General features: G+C 40.7%; 2 protein-coding genes across 2 annotated transcripts in view; one reads left to right on the top strand and one right to left on the bottom strand.

Annotated features, from left to right (window-relative positions):
- Positions 1-1,598: 1,598 nt before the first annotated feature.
- Positions 1,599-15,388, top strand: part of METTL9 (methyltransferase like 9) — a 20,658-nt gene continuing 6,868 nt past the window's right edge. Inside the window, exons 1-3 of the mRNA XM_019542234.1 lie at positions 1,599-1,809; positions 4,663-4,872; positions 5,628-5,812. Of these exons, the coding sequence (XP_019397779.1) occupies positions 1,787-1,809; positions 4,663-4,872; positions 5,628-5,812 (418 nt within the window). The 5' untranslated portion in view covers positions 1,599-1,786. The remainder of the gene's footprint in view (positions 1,810-4,662; positions 4,873-5,627; positions 5,813-15,388) is intronic.
- Positions 10,382-15,388, bottom strand: part of IGSF6 (immunoglobulin superfamily member 6) — an 11,201-nt gene continuing 6,194 nt past the window's right edge. The window contains exons 5-6 of the mRNA XM_019542230.1: positions 13,911-13,991; positions 10,382-11,449 (exon numbers count right to left, since the gene is read on the bottom strand). Coding sequence (XP_019397775.1) covers positions 11,405-11,449; positions 13,911-13,991 — 126 coding nt within the window. The 3' untranslated portion in view covers positions 10,382-11,404. The remainder of the gene's footprint in view (positions 11,450-13,910; positions 13,992-15,388) is intronic.

Raw genomic sequence — 15,388 nt, 5'->3', positions numbered from 1 at the left:
GTTGGGGCCGTGGGATAGGAGCTGAGGCGGGGCCCTGCATGGACTGATTTGCCCCAGGCCCTGCATGCCATTCAGGTCAGCTCTGCGTCCAGCCCTTTTAAAATTGAATAAGATTCACAAGAATATTCGTGATAAAGAATCTCGTTAACAATTTTGTCTGTCTTCCACAGTTGCATAGTTTTTTGGAAAAAATGTTCTCATCAGATTCACTAGTAGCTTCTTAATGAGACTGTCAGACCTGACTGACACTCATGAAAACTGTTTTAGTCTCCAGCTGAGGACAACTCTTCAATGACAAAGTAGTGGACATGCAGCATTTGTGAGGAAAACAATCTAATCAGCCAAGGCAGATTTTTCTTGTATGGCTATTTATTGCAATAGCAGTTGAGTGCAGTTCAGACAAACAGTTTTATAAAGTATCTAATTTTACAGGCATTTACCGCTGCTGTTTTGTACCTCATGCAGACAGCAAGCATTATTCTACAACATGATTGCCTTGTAGCTTGAGCATAACTTGCAGTGCCATATGTGTCTGTATAGTACCTTCAGGGAAACATGGAGAAAAATAGTTCCTCAACAATTTGAGTCCTTGATGAGACTCTTTGGCTATACACTGGATGGACTGCATTTTGGGATTAGACAAGGGGAGTACATACAGTGTGCAGATTTGATGGTGCTCTGGGCCCAGCATGGATGCTCTTTGGTATAGTGTAAATCTGAGTATGCAGGGGCCTCACTTTGTGCTGTTGGTCAGATGGGAGTGATTGTATAATGCAGAATCTTGGAACATTTTTCTTCTGGACACACCATTCCATTCTGAGCCATCAGGTGCTTCAGTGGTATGACTACTTTCACACCCTCGCCCTACTCCTTTTCCTGATGGATGGAATTGTGTGCGGCAAGGGCTGAGACAAGAAGTTGAGATGTGACAATGATCTGAGTCAAAGCGTTTGTATGTTGTTCTTCCTGGTGTTCCTGCTTTATTTAATCTCCTCTCCCTGGCAGTGTCTCCTTCCTCATTCACTCCCATCTGCTCATTCCTCCTTAGTCTTGTGTAACCAGGATAATGATCAGGCTGGGACGGTTCAAAGGTGCTGTCTTCAAAGTTAAGCCTGATCCTGATCAGCCAGCATATTTTGATGTTCAGTGTATGAAGCTTGCCTTGGCTATATTGATTAGATTCTTTCTTTTCCTAGAAAGACTTGAGGGTATACATCCTGGACTCCTTCCAAGAGGAGGCTCCATGAAAGGTTGAGAGAGAGAATTAGTAAACAGGCAGCAATATTTCTCAGTTTCTTGTTGTTTCTACAGTGCTAGGCAGCTGCATAGAAAAGTCTGTTGATACAATATTTTTTTTTTTTTATGGAAGACACTTTTGTGTAAATAACTGTTCAAAGTTAATAAGAATAATAATTAAAACACAGTTTAAAATAATTGTTTCTTAAGGATTAATCTACCTGCATTTTATTGCAGCCCAAACCTAAATTAATCTTGAAATCTAAATGTTCAGAGTTACGGAACAGATTTATATCAGTCTTCTATGAATTTAGCTGTTTTTAACTACTGTTCGTTTTTGTATTGCTCAACTTTTAAATTGTTCCTTTCTCTTTCTTTCTAGTGGTATGTGTGCAACACAGAGCAGTTGTCTGAATCCCTTCAGCCTATTTTTGTCCAGAGTTACCTTGACCAAGGAACACAGATCTTCTTAAACAACAGCATTGAGAAGTCAGGCTGGCTCTTTATCCAGCTCTATCACTCTTTTGTGTCTTCAATTTTTAGCCTCTTTATGTCTAGGACCTCTATCAATGGGTAAGTGAAGAGATTGTACTTGGTCTCCTTTTTTGTAAACATATATTGGCCCAGAAACGCCAGGTTTAGATCACCAAGTGCTCAGTCCTTTGATGTCCTGCCCTACAGAGTTGCTGATTTTCTTCCAAGATATGCTTAGCTTGATTTTCTTCATTCTGTCAACTGAATCGCCTCTGAACCACTTTTGTGCGACTCATTTGATCTGTACATTCAGTCAGGATTTTCTAACCTAACTTAAATGTTTACACTTTTACTCTTATCACAGCCTGACAGATCAGAAATTCTGTCATGCCTTTTTAAATTCAAGAGGGGAAAAATATACACCAGTTAACAACAGATGATCATAGGATTCCCAGTTTATCCCAACATAAATACTGCTATTATCCATTGCTTCTCAAATTCCTATTGGAATGGGGGTACTTTCTTAGTTCTTCAACCAGTTATTTCTCCTCCTTCCATTTATTCATCCTTTGCTTTGCTTACCATTCCGTTAGAGCTGTGATGACTGTTTTCCTAGTTGAAGATGGCTGTATAAAACCATCTCTGCATCCTGGCTCATTCAGGTAGCTCTTATATTTGCTGGAGGGGGTCGCTTCAGAGCAATTGAAAAATTCCCTTATGTGCAGCTGTCCTTTGGAGGCTGAGTTCCTTGTGTCTGTAGTTTTGCTAGATGCAGAAAAGTAGATAGAGAAATATGGTCCAAATCTAATATATTGTGGATAGCTACCACACAGTCAGACTCCAAAACCTATTTTACAAATAATTATTTTCATATGCCTGCAGCTTTCTTATCATTCAGTTTTTAGTAAAACATAAAGCAAAACCAGAGCTTCAGCTTTTCCATATAAATTCATTTTCTTTTGTGATTTTTTTTAAATGTTATATATCCAGGAGTATCTTTATGCAGCCTCTGAATAGCTGAACAGAATCCTAAAATTTATGGGTTGGACTTAGTGTAGCATAATGAATATGTGCTACCCAGTTGTCCTAGACCATTGCTTCCCCTTTGGAACCCTATTTTTTTTCCTGTCTGAGGTACTTTGAGGCTTAATTGGTGGGATTATTTTGTTGGTCTCTTCCTGGATTAGTTGGGATGGGCTTCAAGGAGGTTTAAAGTTGCACAGAATTTAGTCTGTATGCAAAACTGCTCTTCTTGTGAACCCAAATTCCAGACTCTAGAAATAGTTTGCTACCCTCACTTTTGCAGAACATATACAATTCCTTTAATGAGGTAGTCTCTTCTCTTCCCATCCATCCCTTTCAGGCACATGCGCAGCTTCACCTCAGTTCTGACTGTCTGTGAAGAATGAATTTATTATAGCTACATGCTTGATATTTTTCCCCTCTTCCCTTTGCACATATACACCCTTGATTTGAGGACAGTAACCAGCTACCATGGCTAGCAAATAGCCTTTTTTTTATTTCCCACCAGCTGATTCTCTGAGCTTTCCTGTCGAGTTCTTCAGTTACTTTTACCTTTAGATAAAGGTCACTTTGGTTCCTCCTTTTCCCCCTTTTTTTCTTCCTGTTCCATCTGTCTTTTTTTTACAAAGGCTTTCAACTGCTTTGAATGATGTCTCTTGGTGCCTTCAGGAATAATAGCCATAAGCCAATTATGCAGTGGGGCTGACACAATGTGCTGCAAGGGGGTTCTACATAAATGGGCTATACTCCATATTTAATATCTTCCCTTGGCATCTGTGCTAGAAATTTAACTGATGGGGTTTTTTTTTCTGTATCACTTTATTAAGTATGTATCCTTTTTTCAGAAAATTTGGCATTTCCCTGGATTACTACTTTCTCACCTGCACTGCTTATTCTCTTCATTACTCTTGATCATAAATTCTTGCCTTATTCACTCTTATAAATCTCTTCATAGCTGTTGTGGCCTATTTGTACTAATCGTTGTCTTAATTTTGACTTCAGACCTGAAGAAGATAGGTTTGGTATTTCAGACTGAAGGTAGCCCAGCATAATGTTCTTTATCTCCCTTGCACCTCTTATTGACTAATTCTTCTTTTTCCCTTGTTTTCCCTCCTCTTTCATCCCCAGTCCTTCTATTGCAACAGCTGAAATCTTATAATATATGCCCTGCAAACAATAGCAGGAGGTCACTGACATGAACCACAAAGAATCCAACTGTCAACTGTCCAGCAGCCAAGTCCTTAATGAATTGTTCATTTTGTATTATACACCCTATCCAGTCCAACAGGGAGTCATCAGATATTAGCAGGGATCCCCAAAACTGAATCATTATTTTGTATGGTTTTAAAAAAGAACCCTTTGTCTTTCTACTGCTGCAGCAATGTCACCCTTACTTGCTCTTAAGTCCTCTTTAGTCCTTTTTCACAGCATATTCATCCTTCTTTGTGCCTGTTTACAGTTCTGCTCTCATTTGCTATTTCCTTTCCTATCTGAACATTTTGGCTAAGTTCTGGTCACCTTAGGCACAGAGTTAATTTAATGCTGGGGTCAGTTGGTCTGCTAATTCAAATACAGTAAATTGGATTTGTCCTTCATCTTTTCTTCCCATCTTTGGCTTTGTCCTTCTTTTCTTGTGGAGTCTTCTAAAGTAGCACCTCTTTCCCATAAACCTTCTTTCCCCTCATCAGATCCTCCCTAAAGCCCACATAAGCGTATGCAGATACCACCTTGTATGTATGTATTTGAGTTTTCAGGCAAGTACAATAGACAGGTTGAATTAAATTGTAAATTCTGCCAAGGAGGGATCATTGTCTGTTATGTGATTGTTAAATGCTGGATGCTTCTATTGCACTCCATAAAGTATTCCAATATCTGTCTTCTCTTTTAAAGTTTGTGCAAAATCCAACACTTCAATCTTTTACATTTCAGGCTGCTGGGAAGAGGCTCAATGTTTGTGTTTTCACCAGAACAGTTTCAGAGACTGCTCAAAATAAACCCAGAATGGAAATCCCAAAGACTTCTCGATTTAGGAGCTGGAGATGGAGAGGTCACTAAGGTCATGAGTCCTCACTTTGAAGAAATCTATGCCACTGAGTTGTCTGAAACTATGATATGGCAGCTTCAGAAAAAGAAATACAGGTATTATAATAAATATATTACTTAGTAATATTTAGTGTAAAGAATGTGGGAGCTGCCTAGTATTTTAAGAACGTTGTTTGGTCTGTCACTGTATAGCTTGCTTATATGAATGGATAGTTTGGGAATAGCTTGACCTGGACATAAAGGTGTATTTGCTTTCCAGTCTGACGTGCCCCACATATCAGAACAACTTTGCCTATTTTTAATAATTCCAGCTTCATGGTGAGCATAAACCAGCTTGATTTAGTTCAAGAGACTCAGGGAAATAAAAACAGATTTAAGACTGGCAGCTCTGAGATGTGAGGGCACTGTGGGGAAACAGACTGAACCCCAGTTCCCAAAAGTGGGGATATCTGAACAAGCTAAGACTACCTATGCTTTAGATAAGGCAGATATTCAAGTAGATTTGTGAGAGAACTCGCTGTTCATTTACTTTGTTCCTACTATTGTTAAACAGTAGTATAAGCAGATTTGATGTAACCAGTCTTTGTGAGGAAGATCCAAATTAAAATGTGTGCTGTAGATTGTATAGACCTGCTAATGGTTTTTGTGGAGAAATTCAACTGTCTTTTTAAAAGGCATAAAAAATTCTTATCTGCATGTTCTCTTATGACAGCATGCCAATGATGCATGCTAGGTCAGCTTGATCCGTTGGGAATTCTCTTCTTCCCAGTCATTCTAGGGAGCAAGAGCTCTGAGACCATGGGTTCAGCTTGCAGTTTTTATTAAAACGCTTTCTGTATTTCTCTCTTTAGAGTGCTTGGCATAAATGAGTGGCAGAACACAGGTTTCCAGTATGATGTTATTAGCTGCTTGAATTTACTCGATCGCTGTGATCAGCCACTGACTGTTTTAAAAGATATTAGAAGTGTTCTGGAGCCAACTAGAGGCAGAGTCATTCTAGCATTAGTTCTGCCCTTTCATCCATATGTGGAAAATGGTAAGTTGACAGACCAAAGATACTTTGGGAGGTTGGGGAAGGGTTTTCAGGTTATGTCTTGAATTAAAAGCCTCCTAATATAATTATGTTTACATTTCTGCATTACATTTTTTAAATGTGCTTGTCTTTTGTTCCTTAAGTGCTGCTACAATTTAAAAAAATATTAAATACAAATATGTGTTCAACTTAAGATTAATCTATCACTATAGCTTCTGACTGCTTATTCACTAGCCTCAGCCAAAGCTTGAGCAAATACATGGGTCATACACCATGTCCTGAAGGCTGCCATGCTCAGGCTGAATCAGAACAAAGAGGGTAGTCAATTCTAGGGTGCTCCTTCTGAGACCATGATACTAGGAACCCAGCCTCCATACACAGGGAGCAATACCACATAAGGTGAGAAAATAACTTCTGAGCAGTTAGAATCAAGCTGTTTAAAGTGCTATCGGTCAGTGTCAGTTGTTTTTTGAGTTTGTTTCTTGAAATGCATAGGAAGGTAATGCAATTTTGGCATCAGAGTGTGCAGCAACTAAAACAGTTAGCATTTTCTGTAATTCTGGTAGGCAGTTATATGGGCTGGAGGGCCACTTAAGGAGTTTTGGTGAATTGTTGAGTGGGGAGGGGTGTGCTGACCTGGCCTCCCATCACGGCTGTTTACACTACTGGGTGGGATGAGGCTGGGAAGATGCCAATTGACTCTATCCAGCCTGGTTTGCCCTGCACCTACTGCTGAGGACACTAGACAGAGTGGATGGGCGGGTGGGGTCCCCAGTGAGACCAGCTTGGAACCCCTATGGATAGGGCATGCTCAGCCAGGCAGATGGGGTGTGGCAGTGGGAGGGTGGGAAGCAGTGTCTGGGAGCCAAATGGATAGGTGGGGACTCGACCAGGGCTGAGATTGTGGGGCGGTGATGGTGCGAGGCTGGGGCCCAGGGCAGAGCCATGATCTGCTCCCTGCAGATCCATTGCAGGTTCATGCAGAGAGTTAATCATGGCTCTGGCCCTGGCCCTGGCCATGCCTCTCTGCACTTCCCCCTGCCACAATGCTACTCCCTGTTTGCCAGTGGTCCCATCCCATTCACCTAGCTGAGGGTCCGAGGCCAGTGTCAAAAAAGACCCCACCTACATGTGCTGTCCAGTGAATGGGCCAGGGTTCCCAGGAAGTGGGACCAGGTCTGGCAGTGATGACGGAGATAGTGGCAGCGGCAGCCAGAATGTGAGGGCAAGACTGAGCTGCTGCCACAGGGGCTGCTAGGAAGCCAAGTCCAGCCACTGCACTGCTCCAGCCCTACAGATTACAAGTTCCTGGTATGCCTGAGAGCTGTGCTGAGGCACTGGGTGGGCTGTGTTCCATGCCCAAGGGCAGCCACTCACGCCATGGCCTGGGCTGCCCTGCTCCTGTGCCACATGGGGCCAAGGGCCCCACTGCAGGCTGGATAGAATCACTTGGCGGGCCTTTTCTGCCTACCCCTGGTATAAGTTGTGGTTAATGTTTGTTTGAATTTTTTTTTTTAATTATTATTATTCTTTTTTTTATATTAGAGGGGTCCAGAGTAACCTTTCAGTCATCTTTGAGTTTGGAGAAGTAACTGAAAGCTTTTTCAAGTGTAACCAGATTTTCTTTCAATGTTTGTAAATGTTGTGCCCTAGATTTTCAAAAGTGACTAGAGATTTTTATTTATTTATTTATGTTTATGTTTTCGGTCTCAATTCTTGAGTGCCAGTGTGAGGCACCCAGCAGGGGTTGACTGAGAGGCTGTGGGTGTTCAGCACTTCTGAAACTATTTAGGCATCCTTTCAGGTGCGTAAGTTTGAACACTGCTTTTACTTTGCCACTTGTGAGGCATCTCTGATCAGATGCTGTCAGTGGCAAGCATCCTGAAGACCATAAGGGCATCAAAAAAGATCCTTTTTGCTTTTGTAGGATAACATACTCTGGTGTCATTGTAATGTTTAAGGTATGAAAAATAAAACTAGAAAAGGTTTTTGACTTAATGCAAGAATGAATGCAAGACTGCAGTATTATTACATTAATTACATGTCCTTTTCCTTGAAGTTTTGAAAATAGATCATGGTTTCATATGCATATTAAAATAATATATGAAGGCCTGTAATGTGTATAAAGTGGCCTTTTTTAAATCAGTAACATTTAAATCTGTTTTCTGTTTGTTTGTTGTTGTCTTTCTTCTGGGAGGGGACAAAACTAGTCTTGTAAAAACCTATACAACATTTTAAATGCATTTTGATGTTTTGGACACAATTTCTTATGGCCTTTAAGGTGAAGTGGTTTGTTTTTCTGTCCTAAAAATTCTGTAAGATTCCATTGAATAATGAAACATAGAACAGTCTCTATACCAGTATCCTTATGTTCTAGACTGAAACAGTGACTGAGTATTATTCTGTTTGTTTATATACCTTTTTAGAATTGTACATGTGTATTCAACTTCTCTGTATTTTGCAATCAGTGGTATCCAGGATCTGCTTTCCTGCATTCGCCTCTTCTGACTACAGCCTATTGGGCAACTGCACAATAAAACTTTATGCAAATTCTGGAGATACTGAAGAAGGGACAAATGCAAGAGCATATTTTTACTTCCTTGTGCATCCATGCCCTAATATTTAGTGGAAGTGGAACTCTTCCCTGAATGTAGAACTTCAAGGTATTTTTATTGGAAGTAGGAATCTGCTGTTTGACACCTTGTAAACTAGAAACCAGTGGCATAACTAGAGAGCGGGGGGCTGATAGGGGAAACTGCTCCCCCCTAGTTGGGGGGAACTGGGGGAGAAGGGGAATAAGCAAAGAAAAAGGGGCTGCTGCTGGCAGCTGCAGGTTCGCATTTGCAGGTACAATCACCAGCTGGAAGTCATTGCTTCCGCTTCGCCCCAGACACCCAGCAACATTCCTATAAAGCTGTCAGAAACAAGCTTTGTTTGGGCTGGCGACCTGGGACAAAATAGATACTTGTTTCAGACAGCCTGGATTCCAGTAAGTTTGTTACCCACCATCAAGTGGCCATGAGCAGCATTTTTATACGTCCTTCTGTCCCCTGTCAGGTCTCTCCTTTAATGTATATGTACGTTTGGATATTGGGGGGCGTTTGGTTTTTTTTTTAAGAAAGCTGTTTTGTGAACATAAGAGTTGAGTGTTTCTGGTTCTGTGTGTTTTTACGTTTCTGAAATGTTACAGGTGAGTTGCAAACAGATAGCCACTAAGTAAAGAGCACCTATCTTGTTGTGAAAGGCACATAATTGCAATTGTGTTAAGCTTTAGAACATAAAGTCCAAAATGGAATTTACTCTTTAAATTATGCAAACTTATGAGGGGAAAAACTATTCCAATCTGGTAGAAACTTTTAATAAGTTATGCCCCACAGTTAAATACCCAAAGATATTTTCCTAAACCCATAAATGTAAGGGGTGGGGGAGAGAAGAAACTTCTTAAAATTAATCCATTTGGCCTATCAATTGACAAGAAAGCAGGAACCTTGGATTCTTAGATCGCCTGTTAGAGCCTAGAGAAATTGATGTTTTTTTCTTGCAAAGCAGTCCATAAAATACAATTATGACTTAAATATGAATTTAACTAATTTAGGGCCAAATAACTATAATACTTATATGAACATTAATCTAGACTCTGTCCAGTTTCAGTTCAATCAGTATTATGAGCCATGTCATTTGTTAAAAACTTCAGGCACAGAATAAGACTCTTACTTGCTTAATTAACTTTATTTTGCAAAGCTTTATTCGGTTTTCTTCACTCAGAAGTGCAAAACTTCAGTTTTAGAGACATTGTTGTCACTAGGGAAGACTGGTTGGTAGCATTTCCCACATTTCAGTCTGTTGTCTTTTCACTTCATTTTATAAACAAGACTTGGGGCCCAGATACAGTATTTTACAGACAATGGAGATCAATACTAACAAAAGAGATTCTAATTTTACAAAACACTCCCTGTTGTACTCAGTCATAGAATCATAGAAAATTAAGGTTGGAAGGGACCTCAGGAGGTCATCTAGTCCAACCACTTGCTCAAAGCAAGACCATCCCCAACTAGATCATCCCAGCCAAGGCGTTGTCTAGCTGGGTCTCAAACTGCGTGATCCAGCCCATGGGTCTCCCTATGAATCCTGTGGGGAGCTCCAGGAGGTGGTACAGGGGCTGATACTGGGGTGCAGAGAGAGCCCCATGCCATTCTGCTGTCCCACAGGGCCAAAACTGTGAGCACCACTCTTTTGTAAGATGATACGTAAGACGGAGCAAAGGAGGACTTAGAACAAAGACTTGAAATATAGAGAGGAATCTAGAAAGAATATATGTTTTAATGATTCCTAGCCAATTATTAGAAAAAGTTAAGAGCCCCTTTAGAGAAGGTCTTATAGATTTGTATTTTATGATATAGCCTGAAATTAGAATTTAATTCAAATATAAATTTGTGTTTGTTAATAATTTAGTTTTTAAAAACACCATAATGCTCTATACTTGGTACAGCCTCTGTTTCCTTGTTATTAAAAGTCGCGGCAGCTATTGATACAAATGTTATACTGCAGAGAAAACTGAAGAAATTGATATTGCCTTTTTCACATTGCTTTATTAGCTAGCTACTTCTGGAATTATAGTGACATCTAGAGTTGGAAAGTGCTTTTCCACAAGTTATGTCCACAGACACTTGGAGAGAAATACACCACTATTTTAATGTTAGACATGCAATACAATCTCATCATTTTATCTTGACATTTGTGCATCTTGCTAATTCATAAAATTTGAAGTAAAAAGGAATCTAAACAATTAATCATAGTGCATTACAAAAAAGCCCACAACTTGTTTTTATGTAGTTAAGTTTTACTTTGTCCATGCTTGTATTAAGTATTGTGTAGTATAGTGTGTATAGAAGAATTGTTTATCCAATAAAAAATGTTAACCTGTAGAATTTGCAGCTACACTACCTTGAGGCAAATAGTTTTTAGAATTAAATAAAGGATTGCATAATTATTATAGGAGTGACTGCAGAGGTGTACAAAATGCCATACTTCAAGAGTGAAACCAGTTTTTAAATCCCTGGGATTAAAAAGAAACTTGGCCTTATTGGTGGATTAGTCTCTAATTTTGTCCACAGGGGATTTTGGAGAAGGGAAGTTGTTTCCACTTTCCTCTGAAATATCTGGTGCTGGTCTGTGTTGGGGACAGGACAGTGGACTAGATGGTCCTTGGGTGTTGTCCGAGTTGGCAGTTCTTATATTAGAAGTTCTTGAAATGGTAGCATTAAATTCATATGAAAAAATACAGAAAGTTTTTTATATGCATAAATAAATTCTGAATCACAACATTTCCATGAAATATAAGCAGCTCTTCAATGGAAGTCCCTTTGCAATATATTTATTTACATTTGCAGGAGCGGGCTTAGACATGCTTTCCTATCACTATAATATCAGCTTATTTTTCTTAGTACGCAATCAGAAGCAATATTACGAAAAACAAACAAACAAAATCCAACCCCAAAACCATCATTCAGTAAGGATCTATTTTTTGGAAGGAAAGTTAAAAAAAAGAAAGACTCAGATTTTGACTGAGAAATCTCAAACACCTGCTAAATTTCCTCATCTGTTTTGATAAACGTTGTCATCATCTGTTCCCAGATTCCCCTGGAAAAAAAAAATGTAGAAAGCTTCAATGTTTTGTATGGAATAGTTTTTTGCTCATTTTAAAAAGACTGCCTCATAGAGGCAAGCTTCCCTGCTATCCCCCCTGCCCAACTTTGATACTCTGTAAAGGTGCTTCTTCCCCTTTGTGTTTTGTATCCAAATGTCTTCATGTACATGGCATCTGTGGCATTCTCAGCCTTTCTTAATTCACTTTTGATTGACATGAATACAGCCTCCATGAAGCTCATAGTGAGACATGTACATATTTGATTTAAGCTATGTGTATCTGCCATTCAGAGCAAGTACAAGCCACCAATTTATCTGGGTGGAGGGAGGCAAGGAGAAGGGGAGGCAGTTATTAAAAGAAAATGTTCAGGGCCTGGAAACAAATAAAGTTCAGTTTTGAGGGAGGGACGGGTGACTATTTGACCTGTCAGCACTGCTTGGCTGTTTCATTGTATTTTTCTATTAAATGTTTTGATCCTTGGTTAGAATAGGAAAGGGGTTTTATTGCTTCTGCATTATGACTTCAGGAGATTTTTTTTTTCTCAATTGGAAGTATATGCATGTGTGTTTCTGTAACTTTTGTGGCACAGGAACAGCCCATTTTTGCTTTTATTGGTGTGAAATAACTTGAGTGCTTTTATGCAGTGCCATAAAGCATTCATGTGTACCGTGAATGTTACAAGTATATGTTACAAGAAAAAAAATGTTTTTAGAGTTTTTCAAAACTTTATTGGGACTATTTCTTATATCCCTCCACTTGACGCACACAGCTTTTCATTACCAAGGGCCCAGCTATACTCAGTTCCAGAGAAGTAGCTAAGATTAATGTCATGGCTAGCCTGATGTCTCTGGTCTTCCAAGATTTGAAATGAATACACCTTTGGAAAGAGAAGAACCCCCAATGCTCAGGTAAGATATAGCTGCCAGTTCTAGTGTCTCAGGAATGCAAAAAAAACTAAACTTCAAAAATCATGATGTTGTTAGATTTTAGAACACCTGATGCTGGTCTGGAACACAAACTTTCATTCCTGCCTGATGCACAGAAAGCAATTTCTCCCAAAACGCTACATGGAAGATGAAGAAACATTTATCTAGGAGTTCATATATGCATATATGAATATTTCTGCTTGGGCTATCAGCATATTAGAATAAATCCAAGGTGGGAGAGATTACAGGGCAGGGGATGCAGTCATAAATAACCGATAAGTTGCGTAGTCACGGAGTAAATACATGCACGTACAGTAAAATAATCATCTACAACCTCTTTATAGTAAACTATCTGAAACATTTGTAATTTTAAATTTTTATTGCAAAAGTATCTTTTTAAATACAGGATTTTCACATATCCTTTGGCTGGATACTGTAATGGAATCAACTTCCCACTTTCAGAAGACACCATCCCCACCACCCTCCTGCCCCCTCGCCTTCCCAGGGCAGCCAGCCTGGTCCCAGGCGGCGGGGACGGTGCATGGGGCGTTGTAGGCTCGCCAAACCTGAGCTTCCCTGAGCACGCTGGGCTTCCAGCATCCCATGCACCACTGAATCCAGTGAATGCTGCCTACGAGCTGAGGATGCACTGAGCAGCTAGCATGCTGCCTTGGTGGCACCAGGGAGCACTGCTGCCACAGAGGAAAGCACCAGGCACCACAATCTGGTGGTAGCTCTTGCAAGCAGGCTCCACTGAGGGTTGGGGGGGAGGTGAGGGGCCTGCTCCTTTTTTCCTTCCTAGAGCCTGCCCGCATCTTCTGTGGCTGGGGAGTGAGCTGCTAGCAGGCCCTGAGTTGTGGGGGACCCTGGTACTTCCCTCTGCAGCAGTGGTGCCCCCCGGGCAACACCTACCCTCTGGCACCTTGCCTGGGTGGTCCCAGGTGCACCGCTGTCGTGGAGGGAAGCACTAGGGCCCCCCACAGCTCAGGGCCCACTGGTAGCTCACCCTGTGGGAAAGGCAAGCAGACTCTGGGGAGGAGAGAGGGGCTTAAGGCCCCTTGCTGCTTTTTTGCTTTTCCTTCCCCCCCCCCGCCCCCTGGCAGTGTCTGCTGTCTGTCTGTTCAGTGCATGCTGGTTGTTTCAGTAAGTATTGTGATTGGCTGCCAAGACAACCAATCAGAGTGCTGCGGACAGACAGACTAAGCCTATTATTATTATAGATTACATTTGCAGGTTGTACATGCACACAAGGACACAAACATTTAGTATAAATGTTCTTGGAGAAATATAGCTGTAAACTCTTTTATTCATATAAAAGTAAAAGCATCTAAAAGGCTAGTAATTGTAGTTTGCAGCCTGTTTGTACTGTCACTTACTGTTGCTCAGAAGAATACTCAAAACAACTGGGGGGAAAAATCTGTTTTGGGAATAATTCTGACATTTCAGTTGCTGGTTTTTTTACTATGCAGTTTGCTAGCAATAAACAGAAGATTTTGGTAAACACTTTCTTATAGGACTAGTTACTTACAGTCTGACGGTTTTCGGCATATCTCTTCCTGTATAGTTCTTGTGCAATTGCTTGAAAAACTCTTCGTCTACTGTTATGTTTCTGTAAATTAAAGTGTGTAGTTAAAGTTAAAATATTGGGAAAGGATTTGGGGAAAAATGCATTTTTCCCCAATTTAAGTCAACCAAATTATCTATTTTTATGTGGCTTGATTTTTGAAAATTATCAAATGTATAAATATGAGCATCACTATAATTTAAAATAAACTAAAAAAACAAGCAACCCTAATTCTGTAGTCAAAAGGGGATTAATCCTTACTGGGATTAATTTTTCCAATAAGTGATAACTCTGGAAAAGAGTTTGTTTTTTTTATATATCAATTTTTAAATACAGCCTAAAACTACCAGACAAAGGAAAAGAGGGGAAAATCAGTGTCCTAGCTGGGATCGGCTTTGTAATGGTAGTTCACATGTTGCTGACTTGTAATATTAAGGTTACTGAAAACCGAACAAAGAAAGTTGCCCATGTGAGGAGATGCTTAGTGTTGAACTCACAGCAAAATGCATTAGTTTTCTAGAGTTACCCCAAACTATAGATGAACAGAAAACACTTTGAATTCAACAGATACTTTAACAAAAAACAAAACTTAGATTAGAAATCATCAGTACCTAAACACGGCATGGGATACAACAGTGGGAGTCTACTACAGACCTCCCACCCAAAGTCAAGAGCTTGACCAGGAGTTCTCCTGGGAACTGGCTGAGGCTACATGCTCCAGGACCATGGTTGTGATGGGTAACTTCAGTTACCCGGACATTTCATAGGAGAATCACTCAGCAACATCTGAGCGGTCACAAAGCTTCCTATCATGCGTGGATGACCTTTACCTGACTCAAGAAGTCTACAGGCCAACAAGAGGTAAAGCGCTGCTTGACCTGGTACGGGCTACTGGGAATGACATAATCAGCAATCTAGTGGTCAATGGGAAGCTGGGTGACAGCGACCGTGAGCTGATCATCTTCACCATCTGCCATAAAGCTGGCAAGTCAAGCAGCAATACTGAAGTCCTTGACTTCAGAAAAGATGACTTGACTGGCTCAAGAGGCTTGTCAGTAAGGCCCTAAGGGACCATGACCCCAGGGGGAGGGGAGTCCAGGAAGAGTGGTTTCCCTTCAAGGGAGCGATCCTCAATGCACAAGCTAATTCTATTCCATCTCAGAGGAAAGGCAGAAAGAGGGCACAGCAGCCCCCTGGCTCTCCATGGATCTAGCAGACCACCTGAGGCTAAAAAGAAAGGCCTACAAAGGATGGAGGATGGGATTCACTTCCAAGGAGGATTATTCTGCACTGATCCAGTCCTGCAGGGACCAAACCAGGAAAGCCAAGGCTGCAACTGAACTCCAACTAGCTTCGAGCATCAAGGACAATAAAAAGTCCTTTTTCAGATATGTGGGGAGCCGGAGGAAAAGCAAGGGCAACATCGGACCCCTGCTGAACCA

This window comes from Crocodylus porosus, unplaced genomic scaffold, assembly GCF_001723895.1.
Source record: "Crocodylus porosus isolate Cpor-Errol unplaced genomic scaffold, CroPor_comp1, whole genome shotgun sequence".
Classification (NCBI taxonomy): domain Eukaryota; kingdom Metazoa; phylum Chordata; order Crocodylia; family Crocodylidae; genus Crocodylus; species Crocodylus porosus.
This window is presented reverse-complemented; position numbering and strand designations above follow the sequence as displayed.